Below are 21,391 nucleotides of genomic sequence, written 5' to 3'. Positions count from 1 at the left end.
GTTTTTTGTTTTGTCTACAAGGGTATACATCCGTATCATTCCTTAAGCTACACTAGTGGAGATACAGCTACAGATTCCCCAGTGCATGTTGGCCGTTCTGGAACAGCAGTCAGAGAAAGTCCAAGAAAAGAGAGTCTGCTCAGCTATCTTACTGGAAGTTTTCCTAGCTTGCATAATCTTTTAGAAGGAACTCCTCAAAGAAATACAACTGCAGTTAAAAGTAGTTCTTTAACAAGAACAGGTATGATGTATCCTGAGTTGAAGTGGGAGGAGAAGCTAATTTTATTTTAATGGTTTAAGTAGAAAAGGAACTATGGTTTCACTATGAATTATCATTTATGCTTAAGTGTTTTTTCCCTGTGAGTAAACATTGCAGTTATTAATAGCAGTTCCTAGAAATCACTGCACCATATGCTTTTGAAGAAGCAACAAGTACATAAGGCTTGGGAAAGAGATGACAACAACTAAACAGAATGTTATCCTTTTACATAGAATTGCTACTTTTTCAGGGGATGTATGTGTATATATAATTACACAAATGAGTCTTTTTAGTTGGATAAGGAAATGAATTGATCATTCTGTATTTGTTAGTTGCTTTTTTTCTTGACCTTGTGCAATAAGAGAACCAAAGCTAATGTTCCACATTGAAGCTCTTGCATTCTGTGTTAGTGTTCAGAGTGCATTGTTATGATTTGTGTGGGGGAAAAGAAGTATGATATTGCTCCCCCCACCCACCCACAATCTCTTTGCTTTGCTGTCTGGGGATGAAATATTATTAAAAAAAATATATTTGGTTTCTTAATGACTCCCTTCCTCTAATTATGCTAAAGATGAACAAATGGAAAGACATTTGTATGGCAACAGCAGTTGGTGTTACAGTGTGATTTTTATGGTACCACGTGTACTTTGCAAGAGTGCTACTGGACTTAATAGTTCACTAAAATAGACCTTTGAGGACTACTATTAACGTTTTAACAGTAAATATATATTGTCAGTAAAATCATGCCATTTACCTTCTGTTTGCTATGACTGACACAGTGAATGTTAAAGCTTCTCATTGATCTGCTTAGGAAATACTGTGGCCACAGACATGTTATCTGAACATCCTTTGCTGTCAGAACCATCATCTGTGAGTTTCTATAACTGGATGTCAAATGCTGTGGGTAACAGAGGAAGTGTAGTACAAGAAAGCCCAGCCACCAAATCTGGACACAATAGTCTTCCAACAGGTATTCTGATTACTGCTGAATTTAGCATACGGTTCTGGGTTGACTCGTCCTTTGTTACCACATTTTTCTTTGTGTCATTGAGTAAACGCTTTAGGAAGTTCAACAGACGTGAACACTGCTTGTAGGACTTCTCAGCAAACCAGAAAATGAACAAATGTGACGAATGCAAAGCTGTTGTTTTATTTACTGTACCTCACCCCAATAAATTCAATTTTTTCTTAGGTTTTGAACCATAAATTATGTATATCTACCAAAGTCAAGCCAAAAAAATGATTCTTAGTTACACAGTTCCTTGTGTTTTGTTAGTGCTTTTTCATTTGTATAATTTGCATATACCTATATTTTGATTCTGAAAGCTGTTGTTGGGTAGTTGATCTACAAGTTTGCTTAGTATGTGTGTTGAGGAAGATTTCAGGAGTTTCGTTGTGAAATGACTTATATGTGAAGTGAAGATGATACTGGCATCAGAGATGGTGCTGTGTTTCACAGAGTAAAATAATTTATGTAACTTAGAAACTTTCAAGGCTTTGAAGATTACACTATAAACATCTTGATATCAATAATATGCAAACATTCTTATTCTGGCTGCTATCTTATTGCTATGACAGACCTTATTACTGTATATTTTCAAGCTGCTTGTCCTATAAAGAATAGAGGAATTCAAAAGCAAAGGAATTAGAATTGTTAAACTGCTGAAAAGGGAATTTTTAAGACATTTATTTTCTTTCTCAGAGGTAGACTCTTTTTGGTAAACTTCATGCAGCTTATTTATGGTTCTTTCATAAGTCTGTCCTGATTCATAAACCTGAAACATGCATAATTTAACTTTTATTTTCATTAATGCTAAATTTGAATGTTTCTTCTAATACATCTTTCAGACCTTATTGTGGTAAGCTTGGATGATAACTTTAGATTTTTTTGTTTGTTTTTAGTGTTGAGCAAATAGTCTGGTTATACAAATGTTTTTGTGTTGTATGTGTTGCTCAGCCAGTGTAGCTCTTCTGTAAGCTATTCAACTGTAATGTTATTTCTGCAAGAATTCGTAGGAGAGAACTGTGGTTTTCAATTCTGCTTTTAAAGAAAGATGTTTTTTTCCCCACACTGAAAGTGTAGTAGTTTGTTCAGACCCTCATATTTCTGAAATTAAACTTACAGTAATTCTAACTTGGAAATAGATCTATCCAAATGAGTTTTCCATGGGAATACTTAATTGTGACTGTCAGAACTAGAGCTTACAGCACTTGTCAGAAGAATCAGACATAACGTACATTTGCAGAATAACTCTGTCTCATGGCAAGCCAAACTCCAGACTTACAGTGCCAGTAGTTCACTGTTGCTTTGCCCTTGTTGTGCAAGTCTGATTGTTCATGAACAGAGCAACTGTGGGGACCTGACTGCTCATACTCATTTTTATAAAGAACATATTTGGCTGGAGAATGATCAACAGAGATCTAATTAGCTGGTCTTGGCTTGGGACTAATAATGGACAGAAGTATGTTAGGCATTAAAAACTAAAAGCAAGTATGTGTAACTATGGCTAATCTTTCTGTTGGTTGTGTAGACGAATAATTTTCTATTTCAGTTTAAACAGGTGTGTTGAAGTTCCCCACAGAATGCAACTAGGCAAAAGGCCTTGGGAATGAGGGTAGAAAGAAGGAAATGCTGTGATGGTTTTCAAATATGAGTTGGACTATTTGTAGTTATTACCCATTTCAGCAGTATCAGACTGTTTCTTAGCCTTCTTTTTGTGATGTTATGGACTTGGTCAGGACTCTGACTTTCTGTTTATGTGGCATCTATTTCTACACAACTAACCTAGCTCAGCTTGCAGAGTTTCTAGTGCTGAGATTTGCTGTGGTGTTAGTGTTCCATGGGTATTTATTTTTCAGGTGTGGCGCCCAACCTTCCAACAATACCCTCTGCTTCAGACTTCAACACGGTTTTGTCTAGTGACCAGAACACTCTAGATGGCACACATTCGCAGCACAGCACCAGTCAGGATGACATTGCAGGTGTAGAAGAGAGTAACCAAGGGTTTCCTGCTGTGCAGCTAGCAGATGCACAGGTAGGGATTTTTTGCAAATGTGTTTTGGAACTCTGCAGGGGAAAACTAGTTATTACTTTAAAAAACGAAAGAACTGCAGACTTCACAATGATGAAAATGTTGTTTTGTTGCACACTTTTGTCCTATGTAGTCCTGTGGAAGAATAGAAGGCTCAAGAAACCTCTCAGACATCCTCTGGTGAACTTGATGAATGGTGATTGACAGAGTGTTGTTTCTAAATCTGTAGAATGTGTGGGACATTTACGAAAACAGTTCTCCAGAATACTTTTTCCTGGGCAAAATGCGTAACAGCATATTGTAGAAAACTAGCTCCCACAACTCAGCGTTAAACATGAGCTTGCTATGTAGTCAGTCTTTTTACTCAAAAAGACTGTAAAGCTTCTGCATTTTTTCTTCTTTACTGTTCTACAGCACTGTCAATAAAATTCTAAAGCTTTTTATATTATGTAGCTGATATATTGTAAATGCTGTAGATCAACAAATGAGCAGGAAAACAGGAAGTGGGAATAATATAGGCAGTGAGAAATAAATCAATGGGTTTTGTTTTGTAGGTTGTTTTCAAACCTCTTCTAAGTTACACGGGAATTCAGTCACAGGATGCAATGCCACTCTGCTACAGAATGTACTTTGGAGAGCACCTTTCATTCTCAGGAACTTTGGACTGCCTTAGGGCAGATATTGTTGATTCAGATACAGCAAAGGAAAGAAAAAGCAAGCGGGCTCGAAGGTACATTGTTAAACATTTGAAAATATTTATATTGGATAAAGAACAAAAATTCTTTTGTATTTTCAATTAGATATCAAAGAGAACTTTTTAAAGTACTTTCATATAATAATAAACACTCTTTTTTTTCCTTTCAATCTTGTCTGTTTTCTTTTTCCATTAAAACTTTTTTTGTCTTCCTATGTAATGGTTTGGAATGCTTTTAACTATTTGAACGTCATCTACTTTTCAAAGCTAGAGTTTGAGGAAGGAAGAGCTGGCTGGGAACAACAGTGGGAATTTGAGAGTCTCTGAAATGCTGTTTTGTAATTAAACTTGTTTAAAAAAATATTTTTTTAATTGTAAATGCTGAATCTTCTCCTCCTTCTCCCTGCCACAAGTGTCTTCAGCAAAGCTTCAGGGTATGATAGACAAATTGTTTGTCCATTTAGGAAAACCACAGTTTTCCTAGAAAAAAGAACCAAAATGAGTAACTGCCTTGTTAGTAGCATGTAGTATGGTAGTATAAAAGTTCATTTTCAGTATGTAGAACTACAGTGAGAAGTTGATATCCTAAGGGAAATAAAGGATTGGATTTAGAAAATAAGATGTACCATGGTGTAAAAATTGTTGGACTCCCTGTTAGCTGTAAAAAGAAGCATAGTAGTAACTTGTATCTTTTCTTTCCTTAGGCAAGGAGCTGTCAATCTTCCTCCTCTTGAATTCAAACCCGCTTTGATGTTGGAAACTTTTAGTATTAGTGCTGTTGTAATGGAGAAATCAATGTGCACACCTCAAAACTCTACCAGTGCCCTTTCTTTTCATGACCTGAATAAACGCTATTATAATACCTTTCACTGTAACTTTACGATTTCTTGCCAGTCCATAAGCCAGCATGTAGATATGGCACTGGTTCGTCTTATTCATCAGTTCAGTACAATGATTGATGATATCAAAGCCACGCAGACAGACATCAAGCTTAGCAGATACACAGCTGGGTCAGCCTCTCCAACACCTACTTTTAAAACCCGCAAACATAGAGACTTCCGCTCTTCTGATTTCAGCCGAAGCTCTCGAGGAAGTCTTAATGGAGGTAACAGAGTGAACAATGCCAAGAGCAAACGAACAAACAATGAGAACAATAAGAAAGAATCTCGAAACAAGAATTCTTTGGGCAGGTCAGAAAGAAGAACTTCTAAAGTATCCAGAAAAGGTTCAAAAGATGTAGTTGACCACATGACTATTCATATGGATGACTCCGACTCTATTACTGTGTCAGAACAGAGTGAACCTTCTGCTGAGTGTTGGCAAAACATGTATAAGCTGCTGAACTTCTATTCACTCATTTCTGATCCAACTGGGATTTTAGAAAAGTCTTCTGAAACTTTTGGGCCAACAGGTAAACTAGTTCATGAATTTAAATTATTTAGAGTGCATGCTTTTGCTGAAATCTATTCTTCTGAAGCTTGTAACTGATACAAATCAAAAGTTTGATTTGCTGCCTTTATAAAATACAACGGTATGTCTGCTTTAGTTCTGAAAAAATGTTAAAGTGCCTGTGTAAGTGATCTGGAGTGAGATCACTTCTGCACTGTGAATGACTGAGCAGAAATTCCCTCTGGGAACTTAACTTTGAGGTAAGAGTGGGAAAATGGTAAAACACCAGTTTCACTGAAGTACAGTGAAGCTTATAAATTTTTGGGCTAAAATTTCATCTATAATCTTTAGAACTGGGATTATCTTTGCTCTCTATGATATATTTTTAGCACAGCAAAGTAAATTTGAGAGCTGATTTAGCATCCTCCTTTTTGTGGAGAAACTTATTAGTTTGCTGTAAATTTGCGAGAGTTACTAAAGTTAGACAGATTTTTCTTTGGACTTCTTTTAACTAAAGAATGAAAAAACTGGGAAAGTGTCATACTGAAATGAGATCCTCTACTAAACAGAGAGAGATATCTCTTTCATAGTCAAAATGTAATATCCACAGCTATGGTATCTGTGGGAAATGTAAATTTTCTTATTATATTGCTTTATGTTCTGAGTGGTTAAAAAGAAAAATTATTCACCCAAAATTAAATTATAAGAAGCTTTGGACTCTGAAATGATCTAAAAAGGTTAAGAAAGTCTATTTAAAGCCAAATAAATGAGAAAATTGGAAGCTGCCAGGGCTGTATAACAATGAAGTCACATAGATAAGAATATCTGTATAAAGCACATATGAATATATCTAACTAAGAATAACAGTGAGATCACATCACTCATTACTGTCACTGCTGTGTCTTGGATTTGGTTCAGCTGACAATTTCTGTTAGAATTGAAAAAGTGGGGCCCAGATGATTTACATAAAGATTTCCCTTCTTGTGCGAATTGTGGTCCTTGGTTTCAAATATAATGGCGATCAGATATACCAAAGAGTTTTTTGTAAAGTAGCCTTGAATAACTCGTTTGTGTTTGTGTAGGTGTTCGAAGCCCAACCGAACCTGCTTGTAGAGTGGTATTTGAGAATGAACAAGATAATGGCAGCTTGAGCAAGACGCAGAGGAAGCGCAGTCTGGTGACTTCGGAGCCACAGCATGTGACTCTAATAGTCTTTGGAATAGGCATGGTAAATCGTACCCACCTTGAGGCAGATATCGGAGGTCTAACGATGGAATCAGAACTGAAGAGAATCCATGGCAGTTTCACCCTGAAAGAAAAAATGAAAGGTGAGTTAAGCTAAAACATATTGTGTACTCAAATTAAATAGCAGTTCTACATGCTTTGTGTGTTTGTAAACATATAACTATGTTTACACATAACTGTGTACATGTATAATATATTTTATTTGTAAGTATGTGTGTATATTATGTCTTTGTGTGGCTAGTATAACAACATTTGATATTTCTTTTAAAAATACTACTAGCATGCTGAGGTATTTAAAAGGATGCAAAGGATTTTCAGAAAAAATGACACACAGTTCTTTCAGAAGATGAAGCTATTCTTGCATTTTTGAAAGCTTTTTTCCTCCGTTCACAGTTTAAATTCAGTGTTACTTTATGTAATTACTAAAACTGTTACATTTGAATTGTCTTGATATTACCACATTTTTGAAAGCAGTAGGCATACCTGGAAGTACTGTACTAAATGAAGTGCTGCTGAATGACTTTTTTTCCTTTAAGATGTACTACATCAAAAGATGACTGAGACGTGTGCCACTGCTCACATAGGAGGTGTCAATATCGTCCTGCTGGAGGGGATTACCCCGAATATCCAGTAAGTATAAAGCCTAACCATTCAAAGTTATAAAAGTTATTCTGCGTGGAGGGGGTATGCGTTGGATGTCAGCAAAGGTATGTAGCTTGCTATGGAGAAGGCCTTGGTGACAATGTGTTTTCTAGGTAGAATCCATAAAGAGCTCAGGGGCAACCTTGCAGCTGTTGCCAGGTTGGGCCCAAGTTTGACTCCGAAAGATCTAATTGCGTTGTGCTCATTGACAGGAGGCTTTTCTACTGGGCATATCTTATTTTAATGACAAACTGGCAATTATAGTAAGAAAATACTTATATTTGTTTGTCTTGATAGTTCACAGGATCTGTTTTTGATGCTTAGAGTAATTATTTAACAATAAATGAAGTTAATATGGTAACTTACTGAGTAAGCTGAGAACTATGGGATATGATGAACATAGTCTTCGGTCTAGGACATTCAGTTGCACGAGGTCTAGATATACAGTTATATAAATGTGAATACACTTGTGTCTTTCTATTAAAAGACATTAATAAGCTCAGAACTGATTGTGGATTCCAATACAAATGGTTAAGTGACTTGACTATCCCATAGGAGATACTCTTGTTCAGGCCCCCTCCCCCAAGCCCCCTCAAACAGTCACTTTCTAAAACAGTTTTCTTCCATGTGATGTACACACAGAAACTATTATATCATGTGAATATTTTTTCTGTTATGCTTCTAATGATTTTTGAAGCTTGTAGATTCCACTGATGCAAGGAATTTTAAAGGAATATTTGAACTCATGATGCAGATTATTGCCATTTAAGATCTGTATTGCTTCATTAATAGATATCTTTTTGAACTCCTATGTTGCATAGTTCTTTGTGTTATTGTACTGTTCTAATGGTTATTCACCCTTTATACAATTGATGTGATATAACTTAAAAAAACAAAAAAAAACAAAACAACCTCTCTAGAACAGATTTTGTGCATAAACACCTGGAATGATTTGCTCAGCATCCACACTGTCTTTTTTTTTTTTTTTGCCAGGTTCACAGACTTAAAGAAGGCATGCATTTTTTTTCTGTTTTTCCATCTGATTTTCTTTACATTTGAGTTGCAAAACAATAGTTAAGCTACAACTCTTTGTAATATAGATCACCCTCACATGGTTTTGGTGTTAGCTGGGTAACCCTCAGTATGTGATCTGGTTTTAGAATATTAGTGACATTGTAGAAAAGGGGTTAAATAATGTGACTTGAGTCTTTTTTATTATTTCTTTTTAATTCCTGTTTAGCTGGAAGATACTGTAAAAAAAAAAAAAGGCATGTAGTGATTTAATAAGGTTGCTTGCTAAATTGTTTCTGATAAAAGTTTCAGAAGGATAAATAAAAGTTCTCATCTAACAGCCACATAATATTTCTCAAGTTGGCTGAGGTTCTTCATGTTTCTGTTTTATGCTGTAATTTTGATGAACTTACATGTAAGACTATGTTACAAAAGAAAAGGGTAAAAATAATGATATATCTTAAATGGACAAAAACAACCTCTTTAGCTTGTTAAATTTGAAAATATTTGTCATATTGTGGGTTACAAGTAATTACGTAACTAATTCTGCATGAATGTTTATTCTTTATTTGCTTTGTTTTTGTTTCTCTTGCTTTCTCTTCAATCTTCATCTGTAGACTGGAGGATTTTCCTACATCTCCTACAAGCACAGCCAAACAAGAGTTTCTGTATGTCATATTATTACGTTTAATAGTCTTGCAATAACTCTGTGTTGTGTAGTTAATGGCTGCCTTCCTGCTGTATGTGATTGTAGCTGGAGGTTGCTTGAATACAATTTAGTTTAACATCTGGTATTACCTACCTAAGATTTTATGTAGCCTCCTAATATCTGTTAAGGAAAACTTGTATGTTTTCATTTAACAATCTAACTTCTGGGACAGGTATTACACTACATAGTCACTACTGCAGTGCCAGAAGAGTTTCACTGACTGAAATTCTTTAGATCTGTTTCTGTGCTTATTTTAATGAGGTGAAATAATGTTGATAAATGTTAAGCAACAAATAGATTAGACTGGTTTTTAACTTAGGAACTGCTATGCTTGGAGTGGTAAAAGCTGCCACGTTTTCGGTGTGAACAGGACTAATTCTTTTGTCGTTATTTAGGTCAGTGCTGGACGGGCATAATTGCTAAGTATGCTGACTTAAAGTGGTTTCCTTAAAACTATACCTGTGCATTTACTGTAAATGAAGGGGAACCCCTTCATGTCCCCCAGGCTCCTAGAGGCGTATGTAGGTCTTTCCTCATAGAGAAAAAAGATGCAATGTTTTTTCCTGGTTGCTTGCTTTCTTCCTGATGCTATGCCCAGAGGATCTTTATTAACATAGTGTTGAAGATGGGAAATGGTATGGTGGGAAGCCTAGAAGCCCTGCTATGCAGTGACACTGCAGTGCTTGGAGAAGAAAAGTTATGTAGCCAAAAATCGTGGGGCTTTGTTTTGTTTTTCCAAAATACAACTCTCCGGATGGGTTTCCTATCCTACTTCAGACCACTAGTGCATATCTTTTAGTAGGACCTAATACAATTGCTGGTTGTTACAGCATTTGTGCATATTCAGTATCATAATAATACAGGTTAACTTCAAAATGTCTTTATAAATGATGACGCCGAAAGGAAATGCACTAGACTGTATAATTACAGATGATGTAATGAAGATGGCTAAGAAGCAGTTATTCAGGTTTTTCCGTACTTTTTTCCTACTAGCAACTTTAAGCCAGCAAAAGAAAGTACTTTCTTGTGCTGTGCATCACTGAACAGTGGAATTCACTGCCGTATGATCTGGTCAATAAAAATATACATGAGTTAAAGGACTGGGCAGATTGGCGTAGGGTAGATCTGCTGATGAGTTCTGAATACAGTACAGCCTTGGTACAGAAGGTAAATCCCCAATTGCTGGAAACAGGGGAAGGATTGCTCTCTTTATGCCCTAGGTATCTGCTGCTGCCTGATTTTTGATTTGTGGTAAATCCAGTTTTTGTTATGAGCCTTCTACTGATGTCTTTCTAACATTCCTAATATCTGTTATGTTGAGTGTTGGCCTTGTAGCCTGCTCTGTAGCAGAGCAAAGCTTTGCTCACAAGTTTATCTGGAGGGTGATTATTTATGGAATTTATCTAAGAACATGGAATTACTTAGGAATACATTATTCATATATAACTTAAATATTGATCAATTATTTTAAAAACAGTGGACCAGATCTGTTATGGACATCTCACCTTATGTAAACAAACTGCAGGCGTGCAATGTACAATGCCAATTCAGAGTAAATGTGTAGCTTTTTGCGGTTGTTCTGCATTTCATTCTGTCACAGAAGTAGCCATTGGGCAGACCAGGCAAGTGACTGCGACATACAGCGTTAATTCCTTGAAATATGGAAATCCTTTGGCAGAGAAGCACAGTTAGCCTTACTGAGTGTTTGGGAAGACCAGACTAAGTAGGTTTCCTTCTCTTCCAGTTCTATGATAGCAGTATTGGTATAAGATTTTTTTTTTCAGTTAAAATGATATGGATCCATATGCTCAGATTTGATTAGAGGCTCAACCACTGTTGCCACTGTTGACTATATTTACTTTTAACTTCTTAAAAAAAAAAAAAAAGAGAGAGAGAGAGATTGACTGGCCTGTATATTTGAGACAGGTTAGGAAAAGAGCTTCCAACTTCCCTTAAGTTCGAAGTTGTCCTTGTGATGCTTGAATTACTAAAACAGTTATTGGTGGAGAAGGTGTATTTTTGGTTGACTTCCTAACAGATGAATCGAAATACTAGCACTTTGAGGAACAGATTTGAGTAGGGCACATGCAAACGCATTAACAGAGAAATAACTGCTTTTTATTTTAAAGAGGAAGAGTAGAGTAAGCCTATCTTTTCTTGATATATACGTGTCTAATGTTTTTCTGAAAATATTTAGGAATTAAGATTTATTTCTTTCTTCACATTTTTGTGCAGTCTTAAAATATTTTGAAATCGTTTCTACTTGACCTTCTACCCTAAAATTTTAATCAGTAACTGCTTTAGATCTCTTGTAGCTTTTGCATAGCTGTGAAAACTAGAAAGTTTTCTATAGCTTCAGTAAACTAATCAATTGTTGAGAGGCATGTGGTTGCATTGCAGTGCTCTGGACTTCCCTGTTATAAGCAGAAAGATGATGTCTTTCTGGTAGTCCCAGACCTGGGATGCTTTGGGCTGGCCTGTGTTTAAGGTGATAATGAACCCTGTGTTAGGGCTTCAAGGAGAGATTTACATTTACTTATGGAGATAGATCTGATTGAATAAAGTAGCTTTCACCATGAAACCAAACTATCCACAGAGCAAATTAAATCATAATACAAAAAATATTTTAGTTATGTCCCCTAGAAGTTTGTGTTGAAGAACTCAGTTGAATGTTTCAGTCTCATAGGGTTTGGCTTCTGGACATTTCAGCTGATGTGCTGCATCTTCAAAACTGTCGGTCTGAGGCTGTAACGTTTTCTGCTGGCTACATAGTATTTTCCCATTGAGTAGCCCCTTAGTAACTGATCTGAAATGAGAAGCATGAGTGTGTTATTCTATGTATCCTTTTTAGTAGGAGTTTAGTGAATTTTGATTTGTCAAAATTTCGTTCTGACATCAACACTTGTTAATTTGTGCAGTTACGTTTTTATCTTATGTAACTTTAGTGAACCATATCCTCTTTAACATTGAAGTTTGAAGTTCATATTTTGAAATACTATATGTCACTTAAACATAAGTATTTTCACTAACCCAGTTATCACTTGCTAAATATTTGTTACTCTTTCTTCCATTGGCCTTTTTGGATGCCAAAATTAGATTTTATGAGGTGATCGTACAAAAAGGATGATTTGTGATTATTTCTAAAAGAAGAGTTGAAATAGAAGGCTCTTAACTTGTTTCAGTGTGTGAAAACTTGTCTGTGTATGTGAAATCTGGTGTGTATAAGCTCAAATGATCTCACATTACTCAAGATAAAATTTAACAGCTGTGTTTTTGCAATGCATGCCTTGTAGTTTTCTTAAATGTACTGTAGTTGTTTGTGGCATGTAGTGCATTTGTGTGTGTAAAGTGGTAGCAGAAGTAATGTGTATGTTGATTATAAACAACATCACTTATCTTCATACTTGAAAATACATCTAACTTTTATGCTAAAATGTATTTTTAAAATTCTAACTGTTTTAGAAGAAATGCAAATAAATCCTTTTCCTTTTTCTGTTAGAACTGTAGTGAAATGCAGTATTGCCAAATCTCAGGCTCTGTACAGTGCCCAAAGGGGGCTGAAAACAAACAACGCTGCTGTGATCAAAGTTGGAGCTATCAGCATCAACATTCCTCAGCATCCTGCCACATTGCACAGCATGATGGTGCGTAGTTCCCATCAGCTCTCCAAGCAGATTTCTGATCTCATCAGGCAACCATCAACTGCGTAAGTTTGTTTGTAAGGTACTTTTGAATGCCCATAATTGTCACCAATTTATGGGCTTGTGGCACTTCAAGCATTTGTGGGAGAGTCAGACTAGTTAAATATAATGTTAGAGTAACAATATTTTCTGATCTTTGTCTTCATAAATAGCACCCAGCCTACAAAAGAAGATGTTGCAACTCCCTTGCCCTCTGAAAAGACTCCAACAAGTATTAATCAAACACCTGTTGAAACAAATGAATTTCCACAGCTGCCAGAAGGTTTAGAAAAGAAGCCTATAGTTCTTAAATTTAGTGCCATGATAGATGGTATAGCTATTGGAGCAGCACTCTTGCCCTCTCTGAAGGCAGAATATAAGATGGGAAGAATGAGGAGTCATGGAATGACAGGTAATGGTTCTGTGAAACTTTAAAAGAAATGGCTTTTAGTTTAGTCTTGCTAGAAAAAAATCCAAGAGGGCTGAAGATTTCTGCTGCGTTAATGCTAGAGCTTTGAATCTGTTCCTGTTGGCTTAGTGGTGTTTTTTTTGAATGTGGACATCAATCAGATAGGACCATATAGAGAATTTACACTGATGTAATACATGATTGCCAAAGGCAGAATACAAGAGCACATGGAGGAAAGTATGTGTTCATATATAGCTTCCTCCTAGGAAGCTTTCCTCCCACTGCTGAAATCAGTTTGCAATCCTTGATTGATTAAATTCTGATAGATAAGTTTTCTCAAGAATACTTTTATATGGCTTCAGTTGCAGATCAGCGAGGTTGTTTGACTTTCTTCTCCATCTTACTACAGTGATATTTTGTTGTTGTTTTGAAGAAACAAAACTGAGAATCATGTGGCTGGATAGTTGTAGCTCTACTTAAAAAAGCCTTAACTTTAACATAATTTTAAGATTTTTATTCCAAAAGTGTCCTTAAATTTAAAAAGAAATGAAAAGTAGTCTTTTGCCATACTTTTTTCCCCATCTTCCTTTTACAGGTGCCCAAACAAGATTTACTTTTGAGCTTCCAAGTCACAAGTTGCGCTTCACATCTAAAGTCTCTGCCACTGATATGTCAACCATTCCTCCTTCAGCAAGTCTCAACCTTCCTCCTGTCACTATGTCAGGCAAATATATCATGGAAGAACATGATACTTACTCAGACCAAATATGGAGCATAGATGAGCTTCCTGCTAAACAAGGCTATTACCTACAAGGGAACTACCTACGTTGTGTGGCTGAAGTAGGTGTTGAAAATTGTAGTCTTCACTGGTGACTTGTTGAATAGTTCCATGTTACATTTCTGTATGTGCATCTTCCTGTATGTGCATCTTCCTGGCCTGCTTATTTTAATCATCTGCCTGCTCCAGAACTCTTGGGTTTGTAGGTTGATCCAAATATGTTATTTATAGTTGCATGAAATTGAAGTAGAACTTTTGTCAATCCCTAGTTTGATGGGCAGCCAACATATTGAACAGTCAAAAATACTATATTTGGATGATTTTTAAGTTTTTTGTTATTTTGTTAAAAAAAGAAGAAGAAAAAGGAAAGATCTGTTTAAACACTTTTTTTTGGTAATGACCATATTTCTCATCAATGAACAGAAGTATATGATCGACAAATACACAGAAGTATATTATGCAAATGATTCAAATACAGTGTAATTTTGAACTGATGCCTTAGATCAGGTGACCCACTTTGGTTGTGTGTTTCACAGAAAAAAACATTTGTTTGTAAGGTGCTTTTGAATGCCCATAATTGTCACCAATTTATGGGCTTGTGGCACTTCAAGCATTTGTGGGAGAGTCAGACTAGTTAAATATAATGTTAGAGTAACAATATTTTCTGATCTTTGTCTTCATAAATAGCACCCAGCCTACCAAAGAAGATGGTGCTAGATGTTTTTAGAAAAATGTTAGAAGATGTTGTTAGAAAAGAAAATTTTAAAATGTTTAAAGACTATATATGAGGACTTCTGTTTATTTCTTCATCATTACAGATGCAAGAATAAGCTACAAATAATTTTAATAAATTATCTAAAATCTTCTATTTGTAGATAATGTGTTCTCTTTCCATGTTATATTGTATACAGATTTTTACAGCTAATTTTCACACAGGAGAGAAAGCATGCTGCTTAAAAGATGCTTGATTGGGTGAGGAAAAGCCTTTCTACTAGCCACACGTCTTTTAGTCAGTAAAATTTTCTAGCACATCTGTAATAGAGACTTCTGATGTTTGTATCCTTATGGGAGAAATTTATTTAGGTGCTGTTCTTTATTCAACCCATTTGAGTATTGTCCTGGCTGGAGAAAGACCTTCAGGATTTGATCTTACTTTGAAGTTGTTAGGCTTGAACTGAAATTAAGTATCAGTTCACATACTTCCCTAAACTTCTGTGAAGTCCTGAATTTCATTGTTTAAACTAAACTCGCAAGATGAGAGACCATACTCTTGAGATTGTTAATCATTCTCACTTTTTCATATAATAGTGTATATCTATCAATTTTCTGATAGCTATCTACAGCAGGAAAAGACAGAAGTATTCCACATGCTTTTTTTATGCCAATAATGATACAGTTATAATACACCTTGAAAATATATGCATAAAAAATCAAAATAGTATTGTTTTGGAAACATAGCTATGGTAACTGTTTTAAAGTTGTGTTTTAAAATTTTGTATTTTGACAGGTTGGTTCCTTTGAACATAATCTCACAACTGACCTATTAAATCATTTGGTATTTGTACAAAAGGTGTTCATGAAAGAAGTAAATGAAGTCATACAAAAGGTTTCAGGTAAGCAGAAAAAACTTAATGATTTTACTTAAAGTTTATTTTAAGCTTTGTTTGATGATAGTATCTATTTCTCTGGAGAGGTGTTTATTTCACAAACTCCACCACTTTGCATCTGGTACTGCTCAGAAGCCAGCAGCAAAGTTACAGTTTGAAGTGACAGCAGAGGATCTGGGAATGTCTGTGGCACTTTCAGGAGTAGGATATTTCATTGTCAAGCATGATGGAAACTGTTGGAAACATCATGAGGAAAAGGCAAACTTAAAGTAGTGACTAAGTGAAAGGAGAATACATGTGTATGTGCACATATATTTATGTACAAGTATGCTCACACACAGGTGATACACAAGTGTGTGTGTGTGTATGTATATATATGTATAAAAATAAAAGGAATCTGCAGATCTGGATCAGATGCACTCAAGAGACTTAAAAGATATAGTGGAGAAAATGTAAAAAGTCCGAATCTCTAAAATACAGGAAAGAGGAAACAAATTTAAGCAGTGTGATATTTGTCTCAGGCAGAATACCTCAGCGTCAAATAGTAAGAGAACATTTAGGGGAAGAATAAACCTTTGACAGCTGTCATTATTCTATTAGAACAGTTTTTGTAGAGGAACATAAAATGCTAAAAGGAAGGTGTATTAGATTTCTTTCACTTCATTTCTCAGTCTCTAGCATTCAATCTCTTCCTTATTTTTATCTGTGAAATTCATTACCATTGCTAGTTTTTTCCTTTTCTAGGTAATAATTGTATTGCAAGTAGCAGCTTGATTTATTTTCATGTGTGACTGCTACCTTTTGTGCTGTGGTAATTTAGCAGGAACGTGATCAGGTGCCAGCAATCAGGAGCCATGGGTGCTGAATGCAGAACAGGCAAAAGAACCTCTTGTCCTTCTGGCTTGCAACAGAATAATTTAGGTAGCTTGATCTTTCCAATTAGTGAAACATGCTCAAGGGCTTTTCTAACTCTGTTTTACATTAGAACAACATGCGATCAATGTAAATATGAAAACTGGATAAGTAAGAATTATGTAAGGTGCAGTTGCATGGATTAAAAGCTGGGTTAGTGAACGGAGTAGTTCGAAATAGTCTTGAACGCTGCAGGTGTCTGCTTTCAAACTCATAATAGTTTTCTCACTGGTTTGTGTAGCTCAGAGATACAAATCCAATCTCAAATTTAGTTTCATTTGAAAAAGCTATCTTCCTTTTATAATTGGGAGGAGAATTTTTTTCTCAATTTCTTTTTTTTTTTTTTAATATGTTACAAACTCTACAGTGAAATGTCATTACAGAAATAGCCTCTGACATGCACATGGAGAATATATGGAAGACAAGAGTATTCTGTTTGTTCCTCAGAATATTTAAGTAGCATTACATGGTTCTGGTTACCAAGCTTTAGAAAAAACAGCCGGAAGTAGAAGAGAGTGTTAAGAGTACTTGGAAAGAAAGCAAACACACTGGTGCAAAATGAAGTGATTAAAAAATTACTGTATATATATATGTATTTTTAATTTCATGCTTAAACCACCTGTTCTTACCCCCAAATAGCTTTAACGAGAAGAGTTTGCACATACAGAGAGAATTAAAGCCTTAGCCTTTTCCAGCAACAGCTTCTCGCTGTAGACTAAAGTTGAATATAGATGAAACCTTGAGGAGAATCAAAGAAAGGGCTGTTTCTTAAGGCTGATGTATAACAGGATATGTTAATTGGGATGCAATATGCCTGGGTAGGGAATCAAACAGTATAATAACATAATTGTGGAATATTATTTTCTCCTGTTGTTAGAAAACACTCATATGATTGCAATTCTTCTTGTCATGCAGTTTGCACAGTACTTGGTCAAACGTTTAAAACTTATTTTTAGTTAATTTAGGGATAAGTCTTCTGTCTTGAACCTTCTATATGTGTGCTTATAAGTCTTCAACAAACTACTGTTTGGAATGACGCTTGATTCAGTGTAACTTTTTTCTTCTTATATCTATTTGTATGAAAATATTTTATTTGTTAAAACTCTGATTGTGTAAATTTAATATATATAGGAGGGGAACAGCCAATACCTCTTTGGAATGAACATGATGGCACAACAGATGGAGAGAAGCCCAAAATTCTTCTTTACTCATTGAGCCTACAGTTTAAGGTAGTGTTACGATGACAAAACAGTTGTTCCAGATGCCATTAATGACTGAATATTTGGATCTTTACCTCAAAGCTAATTGAATCGGGAATTCTCGGCATGAAGAAAAAGCCCTTCTCCTAAGTTTGACTCCTGTAATATTTTTAAAATACCTTAGTGACATATATGAAAAATCATTATGCCCTCTTTTTTTTGTTGCAAAGTGACAATTCTTTTCCCAAATTATTTTTATGTCTGTAAGCTAGATTGTAAATCTAAAATTTTGTACCTTCTTTACTTACTAGGGAATTCAAGTAACAGCCACAACTCCCTCAATGCGAGCTGTGAGATTTGAAACTGGATTGATAGAACTTGAGCTCTCAAACAGACTACAAACCAAAGCAATGCCTGGAAGTAGTAGCTACCTCAAACTGTTTGGTAAATGCCAGGTGGATTTAAATCTGGCATTAGGACAAATTGTTAAACATCAGGTTAGTGCTCAGCATCTTTGCATGCAGTGGTTCAGACTTTATTAATAAACAGAGGGTGATTGAAAAATGTACAACAAAACAAAAAGATTGTCTTGTGCTGTGTTTTTTTTTTTTTTCTTGTGTGGCTACAGAGTGGATGTAGGGTTTTGTTTTGTGTTTCTGGAAAGTTTAAGGATTTTGCAGCATATAAAATTGTGAAAGTTTACTTTCAGAATATACTGTTATCTACACAGTAGTTCAAAATCATTTCTATCTCCAATGTAAGAAGTAACTAAAGATGGCTTTCCAGAAGAGTTAGCAAATCTTTCCTATGAAGGCCAGTATACTTGTATTAAAGAAAAGAGAGTGAAGTAGGTTTCCCCCCACCCCCAATTCTGTTAATAACTTGGAACTTACTCTTTGCAACAATCTTGGCCTTGCTACTGAGACCAGTTCAGAATTCTGATTGATACTGCTATTATTTTTAGGGTACATGCTAAGATTACTAAGATTAGATGAGATCCAAACTTGACTTGACCTACAATTTGTCCTAGTTTGTCTGTTTTAGTTTGGCAATTTTATCTCTTGGATTCTTAAACCTGCTGTCACCTGGAATCACCAATTATATGACATGAGAAGATTTTGTGATGTCTAAAAAAATAATATGAACCTTAGAACGGGTAAATTGTACTGTCATTACAAAGGATTTGGATATATAAATAGTTATATTATTTAATATTTCATGACAAACTAAAGAAAATATCATTGTGATCAGAATTTAATGGGAGGAAGTTGAATATTCTTAGAAGAGCTTTGGGTAGAAAAGAAAAAGGGGAAATGACAGATAATACTACTTATTTTAAATTTTACACTTTGTGAAATTCAGTAAGTAACCTGATTTTTTTTTTCCCTTTCATGACCCCCTCCCTGTTTCAATGTGCCCTACTGCTTTTATCCTTCCCTCTTTTTTTGAATATTTTAAGGTCTATGAAGAAGCTGGGTCAGACTTCCATCAAGTCGCCTATTTTAAGACAAGAATTGGATTAAGAAATGCTCTTCGAGAAGAAATCAGTGGTTCATCAGATAGGGAAGCTGTGCTTATTACACTGAACAGACCAATTGTTTTTGCTCAACCTGTGGCCTTTGATAGAGGTACTAAAGAGAGGATTGCCACATATTTATTTTCAAAGAGGCTTGATTACTGAAGGCTTAGTTTCTCAGGCCAGATAGAAATACTGGGTAAAAAAGATCAGTTTAAGTTTAGAAATTTATTGAAGAGATCTATTGCATGGCAGCAGATTAATCATTTCTATTGGCAATGAGTTATACTTGCTGAGGTGGTTAGTTTCTGGGCAGGTTGCAGGGAGTTGCTTTTCTAAGTCTTTGTGTAAGTGAATAATGCTGGGAATATCATCATTTTCTGTATTTTAATGCGTTAACATAGATACTAAAGGATGTTCTTTGTCTGTCTTGGCCCCTTTAGCATGAGACTGTTCTCTACATTCTGAATGTGTGCATGTGTATGTGTTTGCACTCGTGCATTGTTATAATGCACAGTCTTAAAGTAATGGATGGAGAAACAGTAAAAATGAGAAAAAATGAATTTCAGTCAACGTGCACTTTTTGAATGTTTCCTTTTTTCTTTTTTTTTAATTTTTTTACACACTTCTGTTTTTCCTTCATAAAGCTGTATTATTTTGGCTGAATTACAAGGCTGCTTATGACAACTGGAATGAGCAGAGGATGGCTTTGCATAAAGATATTCATATGGCCACCAAAGAAGTGGTAGATATGTTGCCAGGAATCCAACAAACATCTGCTCAGGCTTTTGGGACCCTTTTTCTTCAGCTGACTGTCAATGACTTAGGAATTTGCCTGCCCATCACAAACACACCTCAGGTAATCAAAACGTCTGAGGTGAAGGACTAAGTAGTCTGTTGAAATATCCATTTGTATGTGCTGTATGATTTTTATGCAGATGAAACTAATTTATCCTCACACTAATATAGGAATTATAGGATACTAACACTGCAATAATGACATTGCTTATGACAGAAATGTTATCCTTTGTGAAGGGCTGAGGTTATGCATGTTCCAGCTGGTGTGTCCCCTTTGAGACAACATAATGGTTTCTTGTTTACGCCACACATGAGCTCAGTACTTTGGGAAATCCTTGAAGGCATTTTGGTGGAACATATTTTCTTGAAACCTGCTATCAGATGTTCCATTTAATCCTTTATTTTTCATGTGCTTATAAATAGAAAGACTCTGAAACTGTTGGCTTTTACATAGTTTTCTGGCTGTTTTTGTTTAATCAAAGTAGGGAATGAGAGTATGATTTATTAAACTGAAAAATATACATATTTTCATTTTCACTGAGTTACAGAATGAGATTTGAAATGTAGTTATTGACAAAAAGTATATCATTGTGCTAAAGGGAAAGTAATATGTTAAATAAGATAATCTTTCAAGTGTTTAAGGAAGAAACTAAATCAATTGTTCTAGCTTTCCTGGAGCAGCTGTGTGCGCCTTCTCTGTAAGGGAACAATTCTATGCAGTCCTGTATTCCTTCTGTTCATCCATTGTTCCTTATTTTCAAATGATTGCAATTAAGTTTGTCCCTTCATATATAAGGCGAAGGTATGACTTCCACCACTTAGGTGCAATATGACTTCCACCACTTAGGTGCAAAACTGAAAATACTACATTAGCAATTGCCGGCACTTTAAAAAAATACAGTGAGGGAGTGGAGCATACATAAAGTTAGATGGCTTTGAGAAAACACCTTGGTTTCAGAAACTGTTCACTCAGAGTATATATTAAATTTGGAATATTGCTAGTGGGGAATAATTCCAGAAAGGGAAAGAATCACTATAATGTCGTGGAAGAAATAGTCATAGTATGTAGAAATGTAAAGGAGTAATGAGGACAATAACATAAAAGTCCTAAGAGGTAACACTGGGATATTGAATTGTGTATCTGGCAGCTATGGAATAAGCAGATGGCATTTTATGCTTTTATGTTACAAATTATAGTAAATTATAAAAATGAAAATTGTATTTATAAAATCTTTAAAAAGCTGTATATAGAATAGCATGTTTACAATGTTCATACTGGATCGAAAGAGGTTTAGCTTTATAAACAGAATGTGTGGGCTTTCTTGCAAGTGCACAGAATTACAGGCCTTTTTGTATACAAAGACAATCAATGTGTGTTTTTAAGACTCTGCGTTATTGTAGACATCAAAATAAGCACCAAAATCACCTATACCTGAAAAGCAGCTTTTTGGAATTGTTCAAGCCTCTGTGTAACTTCTGGGCAGTCCTTTTTGGAAAGAAGAATAAAGTCC

At 35.4% G+C, this 21,391-nt stretch overlaps 1 protein-coding gene across 10 annotated transcripts in view; it reads left to right on the top strand.

The window, feature by feature from the left end:
- The window catches only part of BLTP1 (bridge-like lipid transfer protein family member 1), a 125,362-nt gene that overhangs the window by 71,649 nt on the left and 32,322 nt on the right, over positions 1–21,391 (top strand). For 8 of the 10 annotated variants that reach the window (XM_062574006.1, XM_062574002.1, XM_062574001.1 and 5 more), the window contains exons 42-57: positions 22–241; positions 1,071–1,229; positions 3,119–3,294; positions 3,846–4,021; positions 4,690–5,396; positions 6,457–6,702; positions 7,156–7,249; positions 8,890–8,940; positions 12,481–12,687; positions 12,835–13,073; positions 13,666–13,910; positions 15,356–15,461; positions 17,499–17,596; positions 17,878–18,063; positions 19,026–19,194; positions 19,730–19,941. In XM_062574006.1, coding sequence (XP_062429990.1) covers positions 22–241; positions 1,071–1,229; positions 3,119–3,294; positions 3,846–4,021; positions 4,690–5,396; positions 6,457–6,702; positions 7,156–7,249; positions 8,890–8,940; positions 12,481–12,687; positions 12,835–13,073; positions 13,666–13,910; positions 15,356–15,461; positions 17,499–17,596; positions 17,878–18,063; positions 19,026–19,194; positions 19,730–19,941 — 3,291 coding nt within the window. The remainder of the gene's footprint in view (positions 1–21; positions 242–1,070; positions 1,230–3,118; positions 3,295–3,845; positions 4,022–4,689; positions 5,397–6,456; positions 6,703–7,155; positions 7,250–8,889; positions 8,941–12,480; positions 12,688–12,834; positions 13,074–13,665; positions 13,911–15,355; positions 15,462–17,498; positions 17,597–17,877; positions 18,064–19,025; positions 19,195–19,729; positions 19,942–21,391) is intronic. The other 2 variants (XM_062573999.1, XM_062574000.1) reach the window with 2 other exon arrangements.

The sequence above is a fragment of the Rhea pennata genome, chromosome 4, assembly GCF_028389875.1.
Source record: "Rhea pennata isolate bPtePen1 chromosome 4, bPtePen1.pri, whole genome shotgun sequence".
In the NCBI taxonomy this organism is placed as follows: Eukaryota; Metazoa; Chordata; class Aves; order Rheiformes; family Rheidae; genus Rhea; species Rhea pennata.
The sequence above is the reverse complement of the archived record's forward strand: the minus strand, read 5'-3'. Positions and strand labels throughout refer to the sequence as shown.